The sequence below is a fragment of the Rhineura floridana genome, chromosome 3 (genome assembly GCF_030035675.1).
Source record: "Rhineura floridana isolate rRhiFlo1 chromosome 3, rRhiFlo1.hap2, whole genome shotgun sequence".
Classification (NCBI taxonomy): domain Eukaryota; kingdom Metazoa; phylum Chordata; class Lepidosauria; order Squamata; family Rhineuridae; genus Rhineura; species Rhineura floridana.
In genome coordinates, this window is record NC_084482.1 from 66254961 (window position 1) to 66279428 (window position 24468).

The following is a 24468-nucleotide window of genomic DNA, read 5'->3' on the forward strand; positions in this document are numbered from 1 at the left end:
AGAAGGAGGTGGTAGAATCCTGAGGTGGTAGAGTAGGCTGTACCACTTATGACTCCAGGGGGGAGATGTAATTTTTAAATTCACCCCCCCCATTTCAAAAGTCTGCAAACAAAACCAGAGAAAGAGAGAGATGTTCTAACCAGTCATGTCCATGCTATGCTAGTTTTCTACCTACAATTTTTTTAAAAAAAATTACATCCAAAAATATGATTCCCCTACCTGTAGTCTGAAGTGATAGACACCATTCTTCCACTTCTCATCTCTCTTCCACCTCATTACCAATTCATACCTCTGCATATAGAGACTAGGCCTAAATATTGGATTCCAGACCTAGCCACCATCTACTTCAGCTATGGCCAAGAGCTTGTTTGTGCTCTTTTTGAATTATTTCCTTTGAACAGGGCATCCCCTCCTATCACAAATGGCTTCTGAAATTAGGAATATGCATAGGAATGTAGGAAGCTGTCTTATACTGAGTTAGACCATTGGTCCATCTAGCTCAGTATTGTTTACACTGACTGGCAGCAGATGTCCAGGATTTCAGACGGGATATTGCCAGACATACCTGAAGATACCAGAGGTTGAACTTGGGACCCTCAGCATACAAATTAGATGCTCTACCATTGAGCTATGGCCCTGTCTCTTAACTCATAGGTAGCTGCCATTTCAGAATGGTTCTCTGAGTTGTAGCTTCTGCCCTTAATTTTGTTACTATAGCCTGATTGATATATTCCCTCCCCTGAAATATTAGACAGGCACCATCTCTGTTATCTTTTTGGCGCCTACTGAAGACCTTCCTCTTTCAACAAGCCTTTTAAGTAGAGACCTTATCCTGGTCTGCGTCTGTGTTGGAATTGCTTTTAATGTATTTTTAAAGCTTTTTGAAAAATATTTTAAAGATGATTTGTTTTAATATGTTTTTAATGGTTGTTGTGTTTTAATATGTTTTGAAGTCTGTTTTTATGATGTTTTAAAGTGTTTCCGTTTGCTGCCCTGGGGTCCTACTGGGAGAAAGGGCAGGATATAAATCAAACAAATAAACGAATTATATATATATAGATAGAGAGATAGAGATAGATATAGATATATATAGATAGAGATATAGAGATATAGAGATATAGATATATATATAAAAAAGACAATTTTGAAAGCAACAAACAGAACTTCACTCAAGCTTGCTCTGGATCCCTATAAGGATTCCGTTAATCACCTAATATATATATATATGAACGTAATTGTGATTAACCAAACAGAGGTTTTTATTATATTAACAAAACGTTTCAGCTTTTGTTAATATAATAAAAACCTCTGTTTGGTTAATCACAATTACGTTCATATATATATATATATTAGGTGATTAACGGAATCCTTATAGGGATCCAGAGCAAGCTTGAGTGAAGTTCTGTTTGTTGCTTTCAAAACTGTCTTATCTGTATGTGTATAGATATAGATACAGATATAGATATAGTACCATATTGTGAAAATTAATCTGGTTATTTTTTAATTGTTTGGTCTCTTGTCTGTTTTTGTGTAGGAGTTCATTACGTTTTTGATACCACAATAGCTGCTGATTTTAGTATTCTGGAGAGCCAGAAGGAGTTTGTGCAACGGTACCGCCATCAGAATCAAGACGAGCATGCCATACCGATGTTTGCGTCAGCTTGCCCAGGTGAGAAACCTCAGGCACAGTATGACAAAGCAATTCTACAATGGGATTGGGAAGCAGCAGAGCAGTGGATTCACTGCTGTATCCCAAGCCCTATCAGGTTGAACTGGCCAGGATACAAGGTATGTATCTGTGTGGTGAGGGTCAGTTCTTCCTCCTTTTTCACTTCCTTCTTTTTCACTTTTTCCAGGCGAACCACCATTGGTAGCTCTTCACCAGCCAACGTACAACTGCCCCCCCCTTCACTCCCACACTGGTTGCATTCTGTACCTACATATCATCCTAACCCCCATCCCTAAGCCATCAACCTTGTTACGGGTGGCATAGGATTTATGCTCTAACTTTTCCAGTTGCCGTAGCTCAGATAGATGTTGTTTGGTTCATTTAGGCATGCTGAAGACAATGAGGCCTTGATGCTTAATGTCTAATTTTCTAAATTTACTGCCTGTCTTTTGGGTCGCTGGATTATACTTTAAAAGCACAGTGGCTAAGAAAATCCCTTGCCTTTCCATTGAGAAGTTTGGGACCAGTTTCACTTCTGTGATTATTCTTCTGCAGCCAAGAAGTGTGTTTCCCCAAACTCTGACTGATGGGAAGTCTCTCTGTTGTGCTGCTGCTTCCCATTGTTGACAGTGCAATTTATATCTGGCCACCTCCTCACCCCCACTCTCCAGCACATCTGTTTGCTGCACGTGTTAATTTATTGTGGGGCAATCAGGGAACAGGACTATATGGTCTGGTTTCCTGTCCTCTTTCCTAGGACCTGCCTCTCATTTGTTTTTTTTAAATCTTAGAAAGAACAGCACAAACTTGCAATCCCCTGCTCATCATATATAGAGAGAGGATCAGTGATGCTGACATAGGATCATTTCTTGCCATGGCAGCTCAACTAACAAGTGAACAGTTATGCGACAGCATAACATAGAAACCATTTTGTAAACACACCAGAAGTCTAGTTTGATTTGCACGTTAAAATGTTCTGTATTTCTGTCGTGTCATACCTTCTCGCATGCAGATGAAATGTACTAATTTTCAGCAACATATATTTGGCTATCATACTAGTGAAATGCCACGGAAGCACCACAAGAAAGAAAGAAGTTGACTTTAAAATATGTGGATCAGCTCCGCTCGAGGTACATTTTCCCTATGAGTCCGGCCATCACAGCGGGTATTAGCTCCACCTATCGTGCGAAGGCAAGAATGTCTTTGAAGTCAAGACTAGGGGCGTCAGGCCCCTCCCACTCTCCAGTTCATTCTTGCCTTCCTGCGAACAAGATTGAAATCCTATCATTGAGATCCTATAGCGTAGAATTTAGCTAAGTTGTTTTCGTATTTGTTTACTTTGTGTTTAAATGTCATTTATCTCTGTTGCTTGTTTGAGGTTCTTTCCTCAGAGACCGCGGCTGAGGTTCTCCCTGATTGGTCTTTAACCTTTTATTTTTCGTTTATTCTCCTGCTTGTCTGAGGACCCCCACAGAGACCGCGGCTGCAGTGTTCTGTGGTTTCTGGCCGTTTTGAGCTTCGGGAGATCGCAGCTCTTTCTCTCCTGTAGCGGTTTTTCCCTGTCTCAAGCCGCGCTCTGTGGAGCCCTTGGAGAGACCACGGCTGCGGTTCTCTCCCAGGCGGGAGCCTGCGGCTGCGGCTCCCTGCCTTTTTTCCAACCTATTTTTACCTGCCGGGGTTCTGCCTCCCTAGAGCCTGGTGATCCGGCTCTCTCTCCGCAACTTTAATTTCGCCGCGGAGACCCCTGCTCCCGGCGGCGGCAGCGGCTTGCCTCCTGCTGCCTCATCCCTCACAGGCTTCTCTCGGCACTTTGATTTCGCCGCCGAGAGTCCTGCTCCCGGCGGCGGCAGCGGCTTGCCTACTGCTGCCTTATCCCGCACAGGCTTCTATCTGCTCTTTCTTCTTGGGGGTTTCTTGGAGCCGCTAGTGCGGCTATCGGCCCCGCGGCTCCCCCTGCGAGGCTGTGCTGAGCTACCCTTCCCCCAGTTTGTTACCAGACGGCCGCCATTGCTCTGTCTTTCTCCGCCATTTTTAGATCATTTTTTCCCACCATTTTTGTTGAATTCAAATTTCCCGCCTTTTTTGTTACCCCTTTATTAACCATCGGATACCTTCCCTGCAAGCTATCTGTATGTGTGTTGTCTGTGTGTTGTAGACAGAGTTACACAGGGCTTCCTCACACACAAAATTACTGTGACTATCATCAAGGCTGGAGTTTTAATACAGTGGCTGACTTGTACTAAATTTGAATTATATTCAGTACCATCAAGGCTGGAGCTTTAAATCAGTGGCTGACTTGTACTAAATTTGAATTATATTCAATATCATCAAGGCTGGAGCTTTAATATCAGTGGCTGACTTCTACTAACTGAATTATATTCAGTATTATCAAGGCTGGAGCTTTAATATCAGTGGCTGACTTGCACTAAATCTGAATCATATTCAGTATTATCACGGCTGGAGCTTTAATATCTGACTGACTTGTACTAAATCTGAATTATATTCAGTATTATCAAGGCTGAAGCTTTAATATCAGTGGCTGACTTGTACTAAATCTGAATTATATTCAGTATTATCAAGGCTGGAGCTTTAATTTCAGTGGCTGACTTGTACTGAATCTGAATTATATTCAGTATTATCAAGGCTGGAGCTTTAATATCAGTGGCTGACTTGTACAAAATCTGAATTATATTCAGTATTATCAAGGCTGGAGCTTTAATATCAGTGGCTGACTGGTAATAAATTTGAATTATATTCAGTATCATCAAGGCTGGAGCCTTAATATCAGTGCTGACTTGTACTAAATCCGAATTATATTCAGTACATCCTGCTCCTTCTGTGGCCGTGTACCACGCCTGAAATCCAGCCTACAGCACTAATCTGAACTATATTTTGTACATCCTGCCCCCTCTGTGGCCGTGTACCAAACCTAAAATACAGCCTATATTATACTAACGCTGATACCACAGTGCATTCTGCCCCCTCTGTGGCAGTGCACTTCGCCATCTGCCAGTGTATTCTACCCCCTCCGTGGTCGTACGCTGTGCCAGTTCGGGTCTTTACATCCTGCCCCCTCCGTGGCAGTGTACTGCACCCAAGTTAATATAAGATGGCAGAACAGCCAGGCATGTCGCAATCAGCCAATATGATGCCAGATCAGCCAGGCATGTCACAAACAGCCCAGCCACAACACTCCAAGGTGACTAAGTCTAAGCATGTTAAAGTAATGGCTAAGACAAAACATATTTCCAGCCATAACAAACCAAAGCGGCCACGCTATGCCTCTGTGCCAACCACCACCACTACCACAGCAACTCAGGCACACATAAACGATATACTTCATTCCCCTGCTGCTTCCTCTGACGAGGAGGTTTTTGCTGGCTTTTCCACTCAGCTTTCACCTAACCAGCCTCCCTCCGTTTTACCGCCCCAAACATCTGCTCCAATACCGGCTCAGGCACAAACATCTGCCACAACCGGGCTGCAGCTGTCCCCTGATTTCTTCTCCCAACTTCAAGCCATGCTGGCATTTATCACCCAAATGCAGTCACTACCACAAGTTCCGGCCATACCTCATCTCAACATGGACCAACGTGCGTGTCATGAAGCTCATCCTTCCTGCTCACCAAATCCCTTCGATATAGCCAGAGGCAGATGTATTGACGAAGCCTCGTATGTGGAGGAGTCAACCTTCACTGACCACGTTGAAGGAGATGACTGGAGCGACGATTCAGATCATGAGGAGGATACATCGTATCGCTTGTTTAATGCCTCAGACTATCAGCCCCTGGCACGCAGGGTAGTTAATACCCTTGGTCTACAGACTGCGCCTTCAACTTCTTCCGCACCAGCCATCAAAGGGGCCAAGGTTCTCAAATCTCCTGCACTTATTGAACACTACATCCCGGTGCCGGACCCAATTGCCAAATTGGTATCTGAAGAATGGGCTCAACCATTTCAATCTCGCCACTTCAAGAACCTGGCTGACAGGCTTTACGCCCTAGCTCCGGACTTTGCCACCAAGTTACACGTCCCTGGCATAGACGAACCAATCGCTCGCCTCGTTTCACGATCCCTTTTGCCCAGGGAAGGGGAATCCCAACTAAAGGACATTACTGAGCGTCGAATAGACTTCACCCTCCGCAAAAACCACGAGGCCACTGCCCTATCCACGCGTGCCTCCGCTTCAGCCTCCATTTTCTACAGAGCAGCTATGATTTGGCTGGATGGTCTTCTAGAGGACACTAACCCTGATCCTGTCGCCCTCAGAAGGTCACTGGTAAAGTTGCGTAAGACAGCAGCTTTTGTGCCCGATGCCACCTTGGATGCCACTCATTTGGGGGCACGAGCCATGACGGCTCAGATAGTCGCTCGAGGGACCCTCTGGCTTCGCCACTGGCAGGCTGATTCAGCGGCCAGAATGAATCTGGCCAGGTCTCCTTACTCCGGATCGTTACTCTTCGGCGAGGAAGCTCTAAAGGCAGTGCTGGTTGATCCCAAAGACGCCCACAAACCGGTTCTGGCCATTGTCCAGAACATCGACCATAGGCCTTCCAGGCGCTTTCCTTCCTTCCGTACTAACCAGCCCTTTCGAGGAACGCGGCCAGGAGGACGAGGCCACAATGTCAGATTCTATGACCCCAATTCATCCAGGGGCTCCTGGAACCGACGCTTCCAGGGCAGAGACCTACAGCTGGCTTGTCAACGTCGACAAAAGCCATCTCTAACCAACCCAACGCCTACTACATCTAGGGGCAATGTTGGATACCCTGCAGGCAATGGTATTCCTGGCTCCAGATCGCATCACTGCCATCACAAGCATCGCAAGGTCCCTGATGTAACAAACATCAGCAGACGTCATTCTTCTAGCCAGGGCGCTCGGAATGTTCATTTCTACAATCCATATTGTGCCATGGGCTCGAGCCCACACTCGGCATCTGCAATGGACTTTACTGCCCTTTCAACAGGACATTGCCAGCTCCAACCATTGCAAAGTTCGCTTGATCCCCGCACTGCGCCTATCATTCCGCTGGTGGACGAGGTCCCAACACCTCTCCAAGGGCACGCCGTTCAGAGAACCACACAGATCTGTTGTAACCACAGATGCCAGCCTCATAGACTGGGGAGCCCACTGCAACTCCCAGTACGTTCAGGGGGTTTGGTCCACCACGGAGCAGACTCAAAGCATCAACTGGCTGGAGCTAAAAGCTGTACATTTAGCTCTAATTCATTTTCAGTCTCTGTTCCCTTTGGACCATGTCCTCATTCGAACGGACAACACACGTGTAAAATCACATTTGAACAGACAGGGGGGCACCAGGTCTCGTCCTCTGCAGGACTTACCCTCCCTCACCTTCGTCTGTGCAGAACAACATCTACAATCCCTGAAAGCAGAACATCTCAGACGGATTTGGAATGTGACAGCAGACTGGCTCAGCAGACAACAGGTGTTTCCGGGGGAATGGAAACTTCACTCAGCCATTTTCCATCGTCTTCAGAGTCGGTTCGGCGAATGCTCAATCGACCTGTTTGCCTCCAGTCGCAATTGCCAGCTTCCCAGGTACCTTGCCCGATACCTGGATTCAACAGCGGAAGCAATGGATGCTCTGACAATACCGTAGCCAGACGGTCTCTTGTACGCCTTTCCTCCCATACCATTGTTAGCCAAAACCTTGAGGAAGGCGTGAGCCGAGAGGGCACAGCTGGTTCTGATAGCACCATTTTGGCCACGCCAACCGTGGTTCTCAGATCTTCTGGCAATGTCGATGATGGATCCTTGGACACTTCCAATCAGGCCAGACCTCCTATCCCAGGGTCCAGTACTGCACCAGGACCCTACTTGGCTCAATCTAACAGCGTGGCGTTTGAACGGGGACATTTGAGGTCAGCTGGACTGTCTGACGCTGTGATTGATATTATTTTGGCCTCGAGAAGACCATCCACTACTCGTATTTATCAACATACCTGGGTGGCTTTCTCCAAGTGGTGTCAGTCCCACCACCATGTTCCATCCCAGGCCACTGTGCATCAGGTGCTGCAATTTCTCCATAGCGGCTTTATGATGGGACTTCGACCCAACACTCTACGTCGACATGCGTCCACTCTGTCGTCCATTCTCTCAGTGTCCTCTCCTGGAGCTCCTATTTCCTCACATCCGTTCATCAAACGTTTTTTGAGGGGAGTCGCCCTTCGCTCTCCGGCTGTTGTCCATCGGTTTCCCTCATGGAGTTTGCCGAAAGTTCTGCAGGCTTTGCAACGCCCTCCGTTTGAACCCATCAGGACTGTGCCCCTACGTATGCTGTCCTTCAAGGTCTTGCTTCTGATCGCAATCACATCTGCCAGACGCGTTTCGGAGTTGGGCGCATTGTCTTCTGCTCGACACCTCTGCGTCTTCTATAAGGACTCTGTTGTGCTGAAGACTGATCCTTCCTTTCGTCCCAAGGTCGATTCAGTTTTTCATTGCAACCAGGACATTGTTTTGCCTTCCTTTTGCCCGAATCCTACCCATCCTCTCGAGAAGTCTTGGCATTCGTTAGATGTCTGGAGGGCTCTCAAGACCTACCTGTCTAGGACCCAAGAGATTCGACGAACGGAGTCTCTGTTTGTATCCTTTCATCCAAGGTTTATGGGGCATAAAGTATCCAATCCTACCTTATCCCGTTGGTTGAGGGCATGTATTACTTTAGCATATGAGTCTCTGAAGCTGTTAGTTCCAGCTAGTATAACGGCTCATTCTACCAGGTCAGCTGCCACTTCGGCTGCTTTTGCCACTAATGCTCCTGTTGCCGATATTTGTAGGGCTGCAGTCTGGTCTACCCCACACTCGTTTATAAGGCATTATAAAATTGATCGCTATGCCTCTGCTGACGCATCTTTTGGCAGACAAGTGTTGCAACAGGTTCTTAATGAGGATTAGCATCCGGTCCCACCCTGTATGGGCTGCTTTGGTACATCCCGCTGTGATGGCCAGACTCATAGGGAAAATGGACCACTGGTCTCACCTGAAGGGTGATTTTCCTATGAATCCGGACATCACGACCCTCCCAGTTGGAGGATGACTATATATTTTCTAATGTGTTATATATTACTGTTACGCTATTATATTTAAATTTAAAAGTGAAGTCAAGACTTCTAGTTCTGTTATACCGCTATGTTGGAGTCAAGTTACTATGCATGGTACTATTGTGTTATTTTCCTGCTGCCAGGCCTGTTGGCCTTGTTCTTGTATTTTTAGATATCTCTCCTTAGACTCGCTGCGAATGAACTGGAGAGTGGGAGGGGCCTGACGCCCCTAGTCTTGACTTCAAAGACATTCTTGCCTTCGCACGATAGGTGGAGCTAATACCCGCTGTGATGTCCGGACTCATAGGAAAATCACCCTTCAGGTGAGACCAATGGTCCATTTTGAAACAATGAGGAACAGACACAGAACTGAATCCAGCAGGCAACAGTTGTAAATTACATCTGAAGTGGCAGATAGGGACATAGGAAGCTGCCATATACTGAGTCAGATCATTGGTCCATCTAGCTTAGCACTGTTCACGCTGATCGGCACCGGCTCTCCAGGGTCTCAGGCAGGGTTCTTTGCCTGCTCTATCTGGAGATGATGGGGTTTGAACCTGGGACCCACTGCATGCAAAGCAGGTGGTCTGCCTCAGAGCCGTGGCCCTGACCATCTGTCTGCATACACATTTTTTATTCTGCATTACGTTGCAGCTGGTGGGTGAAAGGCCAGTTGCTAAGGCCAGATGCAAGGCAGTGTTTCAAGCCCTGCTAAGAGATCCCAGTCATTTCAACAGGACTTGTGCAGGAACAGTGCCATATTAGACTATTATAAGTGAGTGCTTGCCTGGAATATTCAGAGCTTGTCATCCGCGTCACAAAATGTGAAATGATGCCTAAAATATATGTGTCTTTGAGGAGGTCTTTCTTTCTTTCTTTTTCTTTCTTTCTTTCTTTCTTTCTTTCTTTCTTTCTTTCTTTCTTTCTTTCTTTCTTTCTTTCTTTCTTTCTCGTGTACTGTGGTCATTATTGTTAGGATTTCCTCTGAGATCATTAAGATTTTCTCAGTGCTGAAAACTTAGTTTGTGACCTCTGTGCTAAATCTCTCATTTCCTCCTCTTGCCCCTACTTTGTCTGTGTGACTGAATGTGCCTAGAGTAGTTGTGTGAGGCTGTGGGCAAAAGCAGAAGGACTCTAGGTCTATCACAAGCAAGTCCTCTGCACTCCAGCTTCTCTGCAGCTGGATTTCTGGAGTTCAGTCCTTTAGATGACTATGCAGAAAAGGTCTAGGTGTTTGTGTGGGAGCAGATTGAAGCCTCTTGGGTCCTATTGCTCATGCACCAAGGCTATTTGCATAACTAAACAATGACTAAATTGGACTGCAAGGCTGGAGTTAATTGAATGAACTCAGTTTTTCTTCCGGAAAAATAGATACTTGGAGGTCAATCAACTTATGAGATGACTCATGCTATAAACAGGCAATCTTGGCTTTGCTCATTAAACTCCACCGAAGTTTGTTTGGTTATAACATGTAAGGTACGGAGACTTAAAAAAAAAAAGAGCTTCAATGGCACAGCATCAAGATGAGTGGTGCTGCAAATGGCAGGACCTTGAGGGATACCTGTGTTCTAAAATGTCACCAGCCAGAAAATTATAGTCTAAATTCACCTCCCCCTTCATTTTGTTTTGCTTTTGCAAATAGCAGCAAGTTCAGGGATGTGTGTGTGTGTTTGTGTCTAACAGAAAGCTATATATCTGAACATGTCAGAGCTCAAGGAATTCATTTTCATGTAGATATGGCAGGGTGCAGCCAAGGAGGACTAGGATGAAGGATAAGGAAAGCAGAGTGTGTGCTTAGATAAGTTTGACCAAAAAATAAATAAATAAATATCAGCTGGCTGCTGCTGACTGTTAGCATAGCTTTTAGAGCAGTTTTCTCCAACCTGGTCCCCTCCTGATGTTTTCAGGGCAGCTCCCATCAGATCCAGCTAGCAAGGCTGTCATGTTGGATATAGAGCTGATGGAAGTTCATTTATTATTTATTTATTTATTTATTTATTTATTACATTTATACCCCGCCTTTCTTTTCATGATAGAAACCCAAGGCGGCTGTAGTCCAAAACATTTGGAGGGCACCAGTTTGGGGATGGCTGCTTTAGAAAATGTGTTGGGAAACACGTGTAGGGAAAATCACTGGTGCACCACCTTGGTTATGGCTGGTCTGTTTTTACATGCTGGATGCCTTCATTTATAATCCTACCTAGGATGGAAGCAAAAGGTGGGGCTGCTATTTCAGTAAGCTTTTGAGGGACCCTGCAAAAGGAGCGGAGGTGTTTGCCCATTGTGTGGTGGCAGCACTTCTTGGGGATAGGGGTAGTATTGGCTCCAGGGTTAAGCAGGCCCACATGTGCTGTCTCATTAGGCTCCCCTTTCCACCGCTGAGATCTGCCCTAACAACATTTGATGCTCCAGCCATGAGCAGGTTCTAGCTGCCATGTTAGCCTTGTCACCAGTGCCCCAGAAGTTGAGTCATTCCAGAGTGGAAGGGCAAGGGGAGATGGCTGCAACCACAAAAACTCTGCTAAAGCCTCTCAGTGCTTGAGTGCCATTTTTTTAAAGTACAAAATTAGTTATTAAAAGTAGGCTCCCAGGGCACTTGAGGCCCAGCATCTGCCTAGCCATGCTTTGGGCCTGGGGATGAGAGACATCGCAGTTACTGAGACACCAAAGCCTACACTTTCTGTTTTATCATGGTATCCTGTGGCAATGACACCACCAGATTGCAGAGTGACAAGATAGGAAAAGTCAGCCTGGGACACGCTTTCTGCTGTCGTTCAGATTGAGAGCAATGCAAGTGGCACCATCTCCCCACAGTGACATAAAGCCAAAGCTGATTGGATATGTAGTACCATTGCATCATCAAGTTCACTACATGGTCCCTGATTGGGTGGGATATGAAGTGAAGGAAAAATAAGCCCTAATAAGTGGTACCAAATTAGGTCATTTATGAACAGGCATTAAAAAAATGCAAAAGATCATATTTCTGGAAAACTTATTGCACCTATTGTAAATGCACTTCTCACACGAAAATGTTTGCAGACAAAATTCAGCAAAGTCCTAATCCTGCCTCTCTGTGGCCATTGAGGGCAAACATCCATTGTATAGTCACACTGTTCCTGCTAGCCTGTTTTCTTCAGGACTTCGCCCTCTCTCTCTTGCTCACATATATCACTCAGTGTGTGGCCTTGTGTTCCTGAGATTGCTAAACACAGGCACCCAGCCTATTCCACTCAATGCAGTGTTAAGTCACATGATTTGGAATGAACTAGATGCTCACTACAGGCACTGGCAGACAAAGGTACCTTGGGCGAAAGCACATAGAAATAGAAAGTGTTGCATTTCTCAGATTTCCAATACAGAAATGGTATGGAAATCTAGATTTATTTATTTTTACTCTACCATCCTTCATCCAAGTTACTATGCCAGGCTGCTTCTGAAGCAACACCATTTGTTGGGTTTTATTGCCTCACTTTGCCTAATGCTAAGGCCAGAAGTAGCAGCTGTTTTGCTTGGGATGTACTCCCAGGAATAGCTGGTGCAGTCCACAGTAGTGCACCTCATTGGACATCCTCTCTTTGTTTGGGGATTGGATGGATACCTCATTAAAGAAAGGTTTGCTTTTCCTCGCAAAGTCTAGTCAGGCAAGGGCTTGCATCCAGATATATGTTGCAAACTCCTGTTTGCACAAGGCAGTCCCACAGATTTCCAGATTTCCCATTCTGCTGCAGCCCCCCCCCAGCGTCCTATCCCGTGCTGTTCCAGAGGGCTCTTAGGTGCAGCTTTTGGGGACCCTGGGGGCTGAAGTATGGTGAGAAGTCAGAAAAGCCCCACTGCACATGCAGAGTCCTCTGCATCCAACATACGAGCTGCCTTATTCTGGGTAAGATCACTGGTCCATCTAGCTCAATATTGTTTGCACTGACTGGCAGCAGCTCTCCAGGATTTCAGGCTCTCCCAGCCCTGTCTGGAGATGTCGGGGATTGAACCTTTAGCAGCACTGTTAGCTTCTCCTGCCGAACACACACAAACACTCCAGATGAAGCCAGAAACAATGGCAGAAAACAGGAGGATGAGCATTCATAAGAAGTTGAAAGTCCATCAATGTTGATGCTCCTCTCAGGTGCTAACAGCACCAGCACTGATGAAGTTCTGACACCAGGTAAAAACGTGGCGATTCACCCCTTGCTTGTCTGATCTAGTGATGTTAGTATATTGTCTGCTTTTACATTAAGTTGTATTTTAAATTAAATATTGTTTTATTGAACGCTAATATTTTTTCTCATTCTGGAATTGTGAATAGTGAAGATTGGGTTATAAGTTATTTACAATAAATAAATTTGGGGGGGGAGTTCAAAGAACATTTTGGGTCCCCATGAAAGCACACTTTGTGCCACAAAAGTTCAGACTGGGCAAACAATGGACACAGCCCAAGGAGAAATAAAAAAATTTACATTGCACTTCTGTCACTGGCATATGTACATATTTTTTCCTATAATAAGATTCTGTCATGTTGGGGGGGGTTGTTATATTTGAAGTCATTCTTAAAAGGGAGCAAGGTTGTGTAATGACATTGGAGATAAACAGTTATGGAAAGCAAAACAAAGATTGCATTCCACTAGCCTGTTCAGCATAATAAAGTTATTCAAGTGGGGAATGTTTTAAAACATTGGCTAAATGTTTAGTCAGGTACAAGAGTTCACCTTGTTTCTCCATTTTAAATTATTTTTCCTCCTTTGCTTTATGACCTCCCCCTTGTTTTGGTTCTGTTTACTCATTCTAGGTTGGATCCAATATGCTGAGAGAGTCCTTTCCAGCCTAGTAACTCCACACATTTGCACAGCAAAGTCACCACAGCAGATCATGGGCTCCCTTGTAAAAGGTTATTTTGCCAGGCAGCAGGTAACTATTGCCGGTACTCCTCTGAACTGATACTTATGAGGGAGAATTTGTTTCTCACATACTGATGTTCAACACTGATGTACAAAGTTCTCCACACTAGATCGTTTTATATTTTATCAGTTTAGCAAAGTTTGAGTGTTTCTCTAGTCAAAAAAGCTGCAAAAGGCACTGGACCAATCCTTCATCCCTTCTGACACCTTTATCTCCAGCAGTGTGGTGGTCAGTTCTGTACAATGCTGTAAGACTGTAGAGCGGAGCTCTTCAGTCTTGAGGCTCCAGATGGTGCTGAACCACAACCTCTATTCATCCACAGCCAGTTTAGCTGATGATCGAGGATGATGGGAGTTGTAGTCCAACAACATCTGGGGACCCAAGGTTGAAGATGGCTGCTCTAGAGTACCTTGCACTATTGTCTATCCCTGTGCTAGTGTGTACTTGAACTGCACCCAGTTTTTACCCTTTCAACGTTAAATAGCAATTTGGGGTATGTATGCAAAATCTTCCCCTTAACCCTAACACAGTACCTTTTCTTTTCTGTTTGCACTGATCTGCAGCTCTTGTTATCTCTGAAGCTGCTACTGTGGCAACATGTAAGGTTTTTGTCCTGATGTTTTGTACCCCAGGCCAATCGGAGTTCCCATAAAGAACACAGTGATGTCAAGGCACTGCATAAGCAACAGATTTGGCCATGTAATAGTATCCGTGAGTGCCAACAATAGTAATCGCTGTGCCCTTACTCTGCACAGAGAGGTGGAGCAGTGGGGAGAGACATGCCCCTCTTGCCAGCACTCCCTCTCTTGTGTCACTTGTAGAGGCTTCATTGCTCATTCTTGGACACAACATAGGCAGCAGTGGCTGGATTCATTTAGCACTGGATACATTTTTATGCCCTTCTTATTGAAAGGCAATCCAAAGGGGGATCCCCTTTTCAGGGGACATGAAAATGTTTACAAAAAATGGGGTTTTGGCTCTACTCTTGGCACTGACAGCCTGATTCTAATTGTGCTGGCTCAGAGAAAAGCCCCATTAAGTTCAATGGAGCTTCCTTCCTTCCTTCCTAATAAGAACATTTAGGGTAGCAGCCTTAAAGACTGCATACCTATCAAGTGCCTCTTAAATGTGTTCTTTTTCTTTGTTGTGCAATATCCCACAAGGCTATTACAGCAATACAGCTGGTCCCCACGTGACAGGACTAAAAGGTATTTCTTTCATTCCTTCAGGTTCCCATTTACATGCTGCTTTTCAAACATAGATGGTTCTCAAAGCAGCCAATTAATTAAAAAGCACCAGTAAAATCTAGAATATTAAAATTAACAATAGCACATAAGTATAAAATGACAGACTGGCAGTAGATAACAAAAAAACTGGCAACATAAAATTTAAAAGCCCGGGCAAAATGGGGGCCAATTGCATGGGACCAACAAGTTTTGTTTATAAGGGAATTTCACAGGGTCAGTACCACCACTGAGAAGGTGCTGCCTCCAGTAGATGGCCATCTTACTTCTGATGGTTGTAGCATCCCACACTGTGTTCTTTGAACTAGATCTCTGTTGTTGAACAGGTGAGAACCTTTAGGAGGTGTTCCCTCAGACACTCCAGACCATGTAGAGCCTTCATGGTCAAAACTAGCACCTTGAATTTAGCCTGCAAACTAAATAGAAAAGTGGAGGAACTGAGGTAAAATTGGACTATATATATATATTCCATAAGTGACCCCAGGCATTCTGGAGCAGCTGACTTTACTTTAGGTGCCTTGATGCTGAGCTTTGTCAATTTCACTTCTGCTATCAAAAGCAGGCTAGTGAAATTAGCAAGGATTTTTAAAAATCCAGTTTGAGAAAGATGTGCTTTAAAGTGATAACCACCAACTTGGATGGCTTTAAAAGAGGATTAGACAAATTCATGGAGGATAAAGCTATCAGTGGCTACTGTTGGAGGCAGCATACTTTTGAATTCTAGTTGCTGGAAACTGCAGGAGCACCCTTGCGCCCAGGTCCTGCCAGGACTTCCCATGGGGATCTAGTTTGCCACTTTGAGAACAGGATGCTGGACTAGATGGCCCTTTGGCATCATCCAGCAGGCTCATCTTATGTTCTTAAGTGCTGTTCTGTGAAATGATAGGCGCTTTGCTTCATGGGAAGAGGTCCCTTTGCTTGAGTCCACTTTTTATTTTTAAAAAGCTAGATGAGCATCTTTGCCCTTATTTTCTAAAGATTTTTTTTTTAAAAAATAACCTTTGAAGAGGTATACAAAATGAGGGAAGGAAGAGTGTGGTGATTTTCATGTTACACTGTATATCATTAACAAGAATCTGTACTAAAAACCTCAACAGATACAAAAAACAAAGATCTGAACTAAGATGATTCAAATTGTGTGCCAAGAAAAACTGAACCCAGCCATCAAACTGTGTGCTTTCACACAGTAGTCACTGTGTCATACCACTGTGTACTCACACAGCCTTGCTATAGGTGCCAATTATAGCTCCTTATCCGGATAATACATGGCTATGGCAAGATTAATGGATGAGTTAGCAGAGGAGAAAAAAATGCATTTCCTCACTGTTATATTGTTTTATTAATGGGAACATGTAATTGCTCCACAATAGATAATGCTGGCTGGGAGAAAAAACAGTTGGATACTCCCACAGCTGCTGAATAACCTACACAAGAAACCAGTAGTCTGAAAAGGTGCAGGAACTGAGAATTCTGATCTAATATATCCAAAGTGTATGGATAGCTTTTCCTGAAGAAGTGTTATAATCCATTTTGTCTCCATATACCTCTTACTTTTCTTGCAATTTTGTATGTTCTTTGTTTTCTTCATCCATCAGAATCTGTCCCCTGATAAAATTTTCCACATAATTGTGGCACCTTGCTATGACAAAAAGCTAGAAGCCTTGCGAGAAGACTTCTACGCCCCTATGTATAATTCTCAAGACGTTGATTGTGTTTTAACATCAGGTAGGCATTTTCCTTCCAACATACTCCTGTTTTTATTCAATTTTGTTGTTTTTATTTTAACACTGAGAATGAAGGAAAAACAAACTGCAGCATAAAAACAAGTCACCTCCACAGCTAGAGTGGGGTGTTTGGGGAGGGAGCTGAGAGGGAATAGGGAAAGGATTGCTGCAGAATATCCTGTGGTGCGCTCCTGTTGTCATCAAAATATGACATGGCTCACACTTTTCAATCTTGACTTTCCATTAGATCTATTTAAGTGCCAGTTTGGCTCAAATTACACATGATGGTGGGAGACACTTGTAGTTACACCAAGATTTGCCCTAATACATATTAAAATTATAGAGGGGTCCTGTTTATAATTGAAAGGAGCACAAGGGTGCTAAATCCTCCACCCTACCTTGCATCTTAATCTTCCCACATTTTGTCCCCGGATGTCACTTTCCCTTAGCTGGACTCCTATACAGAAGTGTGCCTGTCTAGGAAAAAGTTATCTGGAGGGAGGTGGAACAGGGATAAGGAAGGTTTCACACCCACTTACTCTTGGGGTAACATTATTCAATCACTGATTAAATCAGAATACTACCTTGCACATCCTGCTTTATATATAACTGAAGCAAACCCAGGAGTAAACACTCAAATGTACCACCACCACCATATATAATTTGAACCTTAAGCTCTGGTCTGATGCCTAAGCAGGAGTGAGTGGAGTGGTGCCACAGAGCTGCCCTCCTGACATGTTGGAGCTGCCACTTCCTGAGATGGGGGGGAGGGACAGGGCAGCAATAAGGTTGGGGCTGAGCTAGCACACCAGTGGAGCCAATAGGGTGCTCCTGCCAGTGTGCCCACACTGAGCTGACCTCGTTGCCACCTTGGCCCGTCCTGCCCACACTGTCATGGTAGGTGGCAGTGATCCTGTTGTCAGTAGGGTGGCTCCACAGCACTGCCCCACCACACTGGCTACTCCTGTGCCTAAGTGTTGATCTAGGATGGGAGCATGGGTTGAACTCCTAGTTCAGCTGTAAGATCATGGAAGGGCCACCCTGAAGATTTTGATTATATGGATATGAGGGGTGCCCACATCTGCAAAAGTCTGCCAAAATGTGCATGGCAGTCCTGTGAAGCACCATGAAGCAACCTGAAGCAGGTTGTGTAAATTGCCAATGTGCATGTGTGAGCGTGTACTGATTGTGGTGATTTGCTGAAGGGGTGAAAAGTGTGCTGCAGAATCTTGCTTTCATATGTTGTTTGCTGCTGTTCTTCTGCTGGTTTGCTTTTTTCTTCCTGTCCTGCTCAGTCGTCTACTTGTAGGGATCACCAGTGTGAGTGCGGGCATGTGGGAGGTCAGTCAGCAACCAGGGAAGATTCCTGATTTCCCAAAGACAAAGAACTTCTGCATTTACCTTGTTAGCAGAGTGCGGAGTGCTGCGCTGACTGGAACAAGCAGGCATAAAAGATACTCAGGAAAGAAGCAGAACAGACAAGAGGGCTGGGGGGACAGAGAGGGAGAGACTGTGCTCTCTATTCCCAACATATTTTGAGGATAACCCTTTCTCCAGCAATATGAATTGTATAAATAAGCTATAGCAGTTTGCATCTGCTATCTCTAACACTCATTCAAAAATGACAAGAGAAATACAAAGGGCGTAATCATTTTCTGGTCAGCTGTGTTCTTAGTCCCCGTCCCCACCCGATATGCTCCCTCTCCTCTCAGTGGGCACCCACTGCAAGAGTTCACTGTGTGCAACTAGCAGTGCTAATGCACTAGCGTATGTGGCTTTAAAGGGGAATTGGACATATTCATGGAAAAGGTCTGTCAAGTCAGAACAGCACTAAATGTCAGTTCCTGAGGGGGGGTCGGGCCACGGAAGGCAATTTCCTTCACTCTCTGCTTGTGGCCTTTCCAAAGGCGCATCCATTTGGCAATTGTAGGAAAGAGGATACCGGACTAGATGGGCCTTTGGTCTGACCCAGACTAATGTACCAGGGCAGATCTAGAATGTCTGGACTAAATACCTCTAGAAAACTCTCCCTCCCTCACACCCCTGGTGGCTTCTCTGCTTCAGTGAAAATGTATATATATATTTCCCCTACAGGTGAAGTCTTTCAAATAATGGAACAGAGCAAAGTATCTTTGAAAGAAATAGCTGAGGTGGCCTTTGATACCCTGTAAGTATATTTTGTGAAATGCTTTTATATTGGTGCAAACATCTTTACATCAGATAAAAGAAAGAACAAACAATATTAATAATCATGACTATCACAGTTTTTTCAACAGTCTTTAATTTTTCTGCAGTCTTTAAGAGAACTTTTGTGGCACCTTAAAGCCTAACAGATTTTTTATTGTGGTATAGAAACACACTCAGACACACTGGTTGGGGGGGGGGAGATTTAAGCACTTGAATCAAAAGGCCACAGTGTATGGTCTGACATTTCTGTGCAAAGCTCAAATGTATACAGAATAAGCACAGTGACCACTCACAACAGCACTAAGACTAAATTCACACCATACATTTATTCCACAGTATTCCACTTTAAACAGTCATGGCTTTTCCCAAAGAATCCTCAGAGCTGTAGTTTGTGAAGGGTGCCGAGAGTTGTTAGGAGACTCCTGTTCCCCTTACAGAGCTACAGTTGCCAGAGTAGTTTAATAGTCAGTCCCTCTCCACAGGGAACTCTGGGGAGCTACAATTTATTCATTTAGTTCTAAATAAATGCACAACGATATGTTGGACAGCAGAGCAGAGATCTGAAAAGCCTTTTGCTACTGTTAAGTGATAGGGGGCAATATTCAACTAACTTGTCCCGTTAGTGCAAGGATTTCTGCTTGCACAACTGGATTTTCCCCTCCTCTCCTCCCCCTGCACGTGCCCTGTGCCCATCTCAAATATCTTTTGGAGGGTTGGCAGACCACCCCAATCAGATTTAGGGGTACATGGGGGAAGGGGAGAGGGGAATGTTCTGTTGCTCAAGGAGAAATTCTTGCACTGATGGGAGGCTTACTTACAGGAGGTTGGATACAACCCAAGGCTTTTAAGGCCTCTGCCTCCCCATCTTTTGCTTTAACACATATCCTAGCATCACAATGCACACCCCTGAGCCACCCACTGAATATGTATTTTTAAATACATGTTTATAGGTTTTAGTTCTGTTCTCTTAACTGTGGTCAAGTAACTTACTTATATGGTATTAGTTCCTTTTGGCTGGTAACAGTTAAGAGCACAAATATGTGCCAGTTAAGCTTTTTTTTTTTTCCTCTGAGGTGATCCTGCTCTTCTCCTTTTTGTCTTCCTCCTTTATTTTATAAGGTTTGATGGAACAAAGGAAGGCGAGTTAATGCGTCATGATGGAAGAAGGTCAGATGGTTACCTGGAACACATATTTAAATACGCAGCCAAGGAGCTGTTTGATACTGAAGTGAAAGATATAGTATACAAAGTATTAAAGTAAGTTGTGCATCTGAATTAAGTTAAACTGAAACACTAATTCAGAAAATAGGTACTTTTGACCTCTTGGCATGTTGCATGGCAATAAAGTATATTTTTGCCACATTTACACACAGCAGAAAACTATGACCTGTCATGGTACATGGACCACCATTAAAACGTGTGTATCACATGCCAGGTGAAGACTCCATGCCAGGTGAAGGCCCAAGCATTTCAGATTATTTTTGGAAATGACTTCTATTCTGTTTTTCAGATGTTTATTTTGTCTTGTTTATTTTCCTAAGTTTATTTATCAGTTTTAGATTGTATTTCTATGCTGCATGCCCACCGTCCTGGAATCTTTTTTCGAAGGGTGGTTAAGAAATATTTTAAATACATCAATAAATACATGCAGCCATTACCTTTTTAGATGTACACATAAAAAATTTTGAACGCAAGGAAAAGAGCTTCTTGATAGCTTTGGATTTTTTATTTGCATCTGTTTAATATCCAGATAAGCAACCATACAGGTGATACCATTATCATTTTGGTGATGGAGAGATAGGTAGATTTCAGAAGTCACACAAAGCACCACTGTGGGAGCAAGCCAACCAGTATAGCTACTCTTTCCTGCCCTCTTCCTTTCCCTATCACCACTGTGGGAATGACTGCCCTCAGCAACCAAGCCAGGTTTCTCTTCACCACCATCTCAGCGGAGAGCCCCAGAAGACAACGGTCAGATGCAGCAGCCATTTCAAATTTAGTGTGTACAGGTTGGTGCTGCGTGTACATGTGCACGCACACACATGCTTCTGGGTTTTTCCCTGCTCAATATGCATGAGCATACACAAAATCTGCATGTGCAAAACAACCTTTTAAATTGTTGTGGTTTGGGGGGGACGGGGAGAACGACATGCCTTCCCCTCTCTTTTGCCTCACTGCTGGGGAAAAACCCTCAAGGCCAGCCAGAAACCAGCTGATTCACAAACCCTATTTTATAGCCAAGGTCTCATCTTATTTCCTTACGCATTCATTTAGATGTATAAACTACCCGTCCTTGAGGATCTGGGGTCAGTAGCAGACTGTTTATAAAACAATACATAGAAAACATGCAATTGCTTATAAATCCTAGCTTATTCTATTCCTGTCCTCTTGAAGTGTTTAGGAAGTCTGATCGTCTGCAGAAGGTGCTCGGGCTGTAGTCCACTTTGAGCCGAAGAATTTCAGAACTCAGGAGCTGAGCAAGAATGCCATTTGTTGTGCCTTTGTAGATCAGTTTTTCTTCATGGGTTTAATAATCTGTATTTTAATGATACTATTTATTTAAGGTATATTTATATACCACTTAATCATTGGCATTTCTAAGCAGTACACATAAAATTACAAAAAGAAACATCAGCCATACAAAGAATGAGAAGAATAAAAACTCATCATAAAACTGCACTACCTTAAAATGCCTGCTGAAGTAAGAAAGTGTTTGTAATGTGCCTAAAGTTCAGGTAGTTCAGGTAATATAGTTCCTTAATATGAAAGACCCAAATTGTTAAAGTAGCTTATCATTGTAACCTATCTTGAGTTCTTGTTTGGAAGAATATTTCATTTTTTAAAAATTGTATTTTAAAATAAGTACCTAAGGTGAAAATACTGTGGAGAATCAGCGCAAGCTCTAATGCGCTTGTGATTCCATCATCTCACTTCTTGTTAGAGAGGACCTGCTGTTGAACCATCAAGAGCGTCAGCTACCAGTGGGTAACCCTGAATCAAGTGCATTATAGCAGTCCAAATGAATGATAATGATTATATCCAAGTCTGGAAAAAAGATGAAAAGCATTCCTTACCATCAAGTGCAGAGGATGATACGTGAAGTCCACCCTTTTCATCCATACATCTGCTGTGGTCACTTTCTCACTGTGAAAGACCCAGCCACGTGTTTCCAGTTGTCCTCAAATTAATGCTGCAGGTAGTACCATTCAGCATCTTCTCTGTGTGTCTTTTCAGAAACAAAGACTTCCAAGAGGTCGTACTGGAAAAGGATGGTGAGACAGTGCTACGCTTTGCCGCTGCTTACGGCTTTCGAAACATTCAAAATATGGTCCTGAAGTTGAAAAAGGGGAAATGCTCCTTCCACTTCATAGAAGTTTTAGCCTGTCCTGGAGGTAACAACAAAATACTGTATTAGAGATCCCCACCCCCATACAGTAGAAAGGTCACAGACAGACATTGTGGTTCAACTTCTTCGCCTTGCTGGTTTTCGATGGATGGAAGATTTTTCAAAAACCTGTTTAAAGTAAAAAAACCCCAAGAAGCTTAATTATGTATTCAGTTGGAACCTATAACAAAATGTTGCAGTGTGAAATGTTCCTGTACAGTGTTCCAGACAGCCAGTTGTGCCCTTTTCCAAAATACTCCGTTCCACCCCCCCAACAGATATTTAACCTCTTATAGTCACTGGGCATACTCAGCCCTGGTTGGGCTCTTTGGGATTGTTTTGTCCTCTAAATGTCCCGTCCCCCCCAATATCTGCAAATGTAAGAGTTTTCTCTCTCTTGTTTCTCAGTAATCCTGGTTTGGCTCAGCATCTGATTTCACTATATATGATGATTCCTTTGCTATGTGTTCTGTAGTCAGCCATTTCTTAAAATAGCTAGAATTCTGTTTTACTCACCATTTGGGCTGCTGTGTGCAGTGTCACTCAGTGAACCTAGCATTACGATGTGGCCTCATATATACTGCAGAGCAGTTAAAGCAACAGGGTCTGATATATTCCAGTATTGTAATTCCATATAAATGGGTTAGCTGGGGCATGATGCTGGAAAGCATAGAAAGGCAGTGGATCAGTGTTGCCCATTTGTAATAGGGGACTGATTGCTGAAGTCGGCTAGGTCTTAACTTTTTATATTGAGCTTTGCAGATACGTTTCATGTGTGTAAACTGCCCTGAGGTTATTTATGATGAAGGCTGGCACAGAAAAATATTGAATAAATAAATTCATCGTAAATAAATGGGAAGAGGAGGAAAAGAGAAGGGAAACCTCACTTTTCTTAGAGCACAGTTGCCATTACTGAATCGGTAACAGCTAGCATCAGTGTCTCCAAAACATGTGTTCACAGTGTTAAAGCTACAAAAGGCTAGATTGAACAATGCCTCTTCCTAATCTGGTCCATAGGCATGGTGGGAAGTGAGATTATGCCTTCCTTCCCCATCTACCTACTGTACCTGCCTTGCCTTAGACATCCTCAGATGTCCACAAAAGGGTGTCATGTTCAATAGGTCCTATGTGCATAAAATCCAATGTATGTAGGTTAGGTTAAGAACATAAGAAGAGCCTGCTGGATCAGGCCAGTGGCCCATCTAGTCCAGCATCCTGTTCTCACAGTGGCCAACCAGGTGCCTGGGGGAAGCCCGCAAGCAGGACCCGAGTGCAAGAACACTCTCCCCTCTTGAGGCTTCCGGCAACTGGTTTTCAGAAGCATGCTGCCTCTGACTAGGGTGGCAGAGCACAGCCATCATGGCTAGTAGCCATTGATAGCCCTGTCCTCCATGAATTTGTCTAATCTTCTTTTAAAGCCATCCAAGCTGGTGGCCATTACTGCATCTTGTGGGAGCAAATTCCATAGTTTAACTATGCGCTGAGTAAAGAAGTACTTCCTTTTGTCTGTCCTGAATCTTCCAACATTCAGCTTCTTTGAATGTCCACGAGTTCTAGTATTATGAGAGAGGGAGAAGAACTTTTCTCTATCCACTTTCTCAATGCCATGCATAATTTTATACACTTCTATCATGTCTCCTCTGACCCGCCTTTTCTCTAAACTAAAAAGCCCCAAATGCTGCAACCTTTCCTCGTAAGGGAGTTGCTCCATCCCCTTGATCATTCTGGTTGCCCTCTTCTGAACCTTTTCCAACTCTATAATATCCTTTTTGAGATGAGGCGACCAGAACTGTACACAGTATTCCAAATGCGGCCGCACCATAGATTTATACAACGGCATGATGATATCGGCTGTTTTATTTTCAATACCTTTCCTAATTATTGCTAGCATGGAATTTGCCTTTTTCACAGCTGCCGCACACTGGGTCGACATTTTCATCGTGCTGTCCACCACAACCCCGAGGTCTCTCTCCTGGTCGGTCACCGCCAGTTCAGACCCCATGAGCGTATATGTGAAATTCAGATTTTTTGCTCCAATATGCATAATTTTACACCTGTTTATATTGAATTGCATTTGCCATTTTTCCGCCCATTCACTCAGTTTGGAGAGGTCTTTTTGGAGCTCTTCGCAATCCCTTTTTGTTTTAACAACCCTGAACAATTTAGTGTCGTCAGCAAACTTGGCCACTTCACTGCTCACTCCTAATTCTAGGTCATTAATGAACAAGTTGAAAAGTACAGGTCCCAATACCGATCCTTGAGGGACTCCACTTTCTACAGCCCTCCATTGGGAGAACTGTCCGTTTA

General features: G+C 44.0%; 1 protein-coding gene across 3 annotated transcripts in view; it reads left to right on the forward strand.

Moving 5' to 3' along the window:
* Window positions 1-24468, forward strand: part of NARF (nuclear prelamin A recognition factor) — a 50616-nt gene that overhangs the window by 17649 nt on the left and 8499 nt on the right. For all 3 annotated transcript variants that reach the window (XM_061616394.1, XM_061616393.1, XM_061616392.1), the window contains 6 exons: window positions 1535-1669; window positions 13512-13630; window positions 16461-16590; window positions 18684-18756; window positions 19896-20033; window positions 22011-22168. In XM_061616394.1, coding sequence (XP_061472378.1) covers window positions 1535-1669; window positions 13512-13630; window positions 16461-16590; window positions 18684-18756; window positions 19896-20033; window positions 22011-22168 — 753 coding nt within the window. The remainder of the gene's footprint in view (window positions 1-1534; window positions 1670-13511; window positions 13631-16460; window positions 16591-18683; window positions 18757-19895; window positions 20034-22010; window positions 22169-24468) is intronic.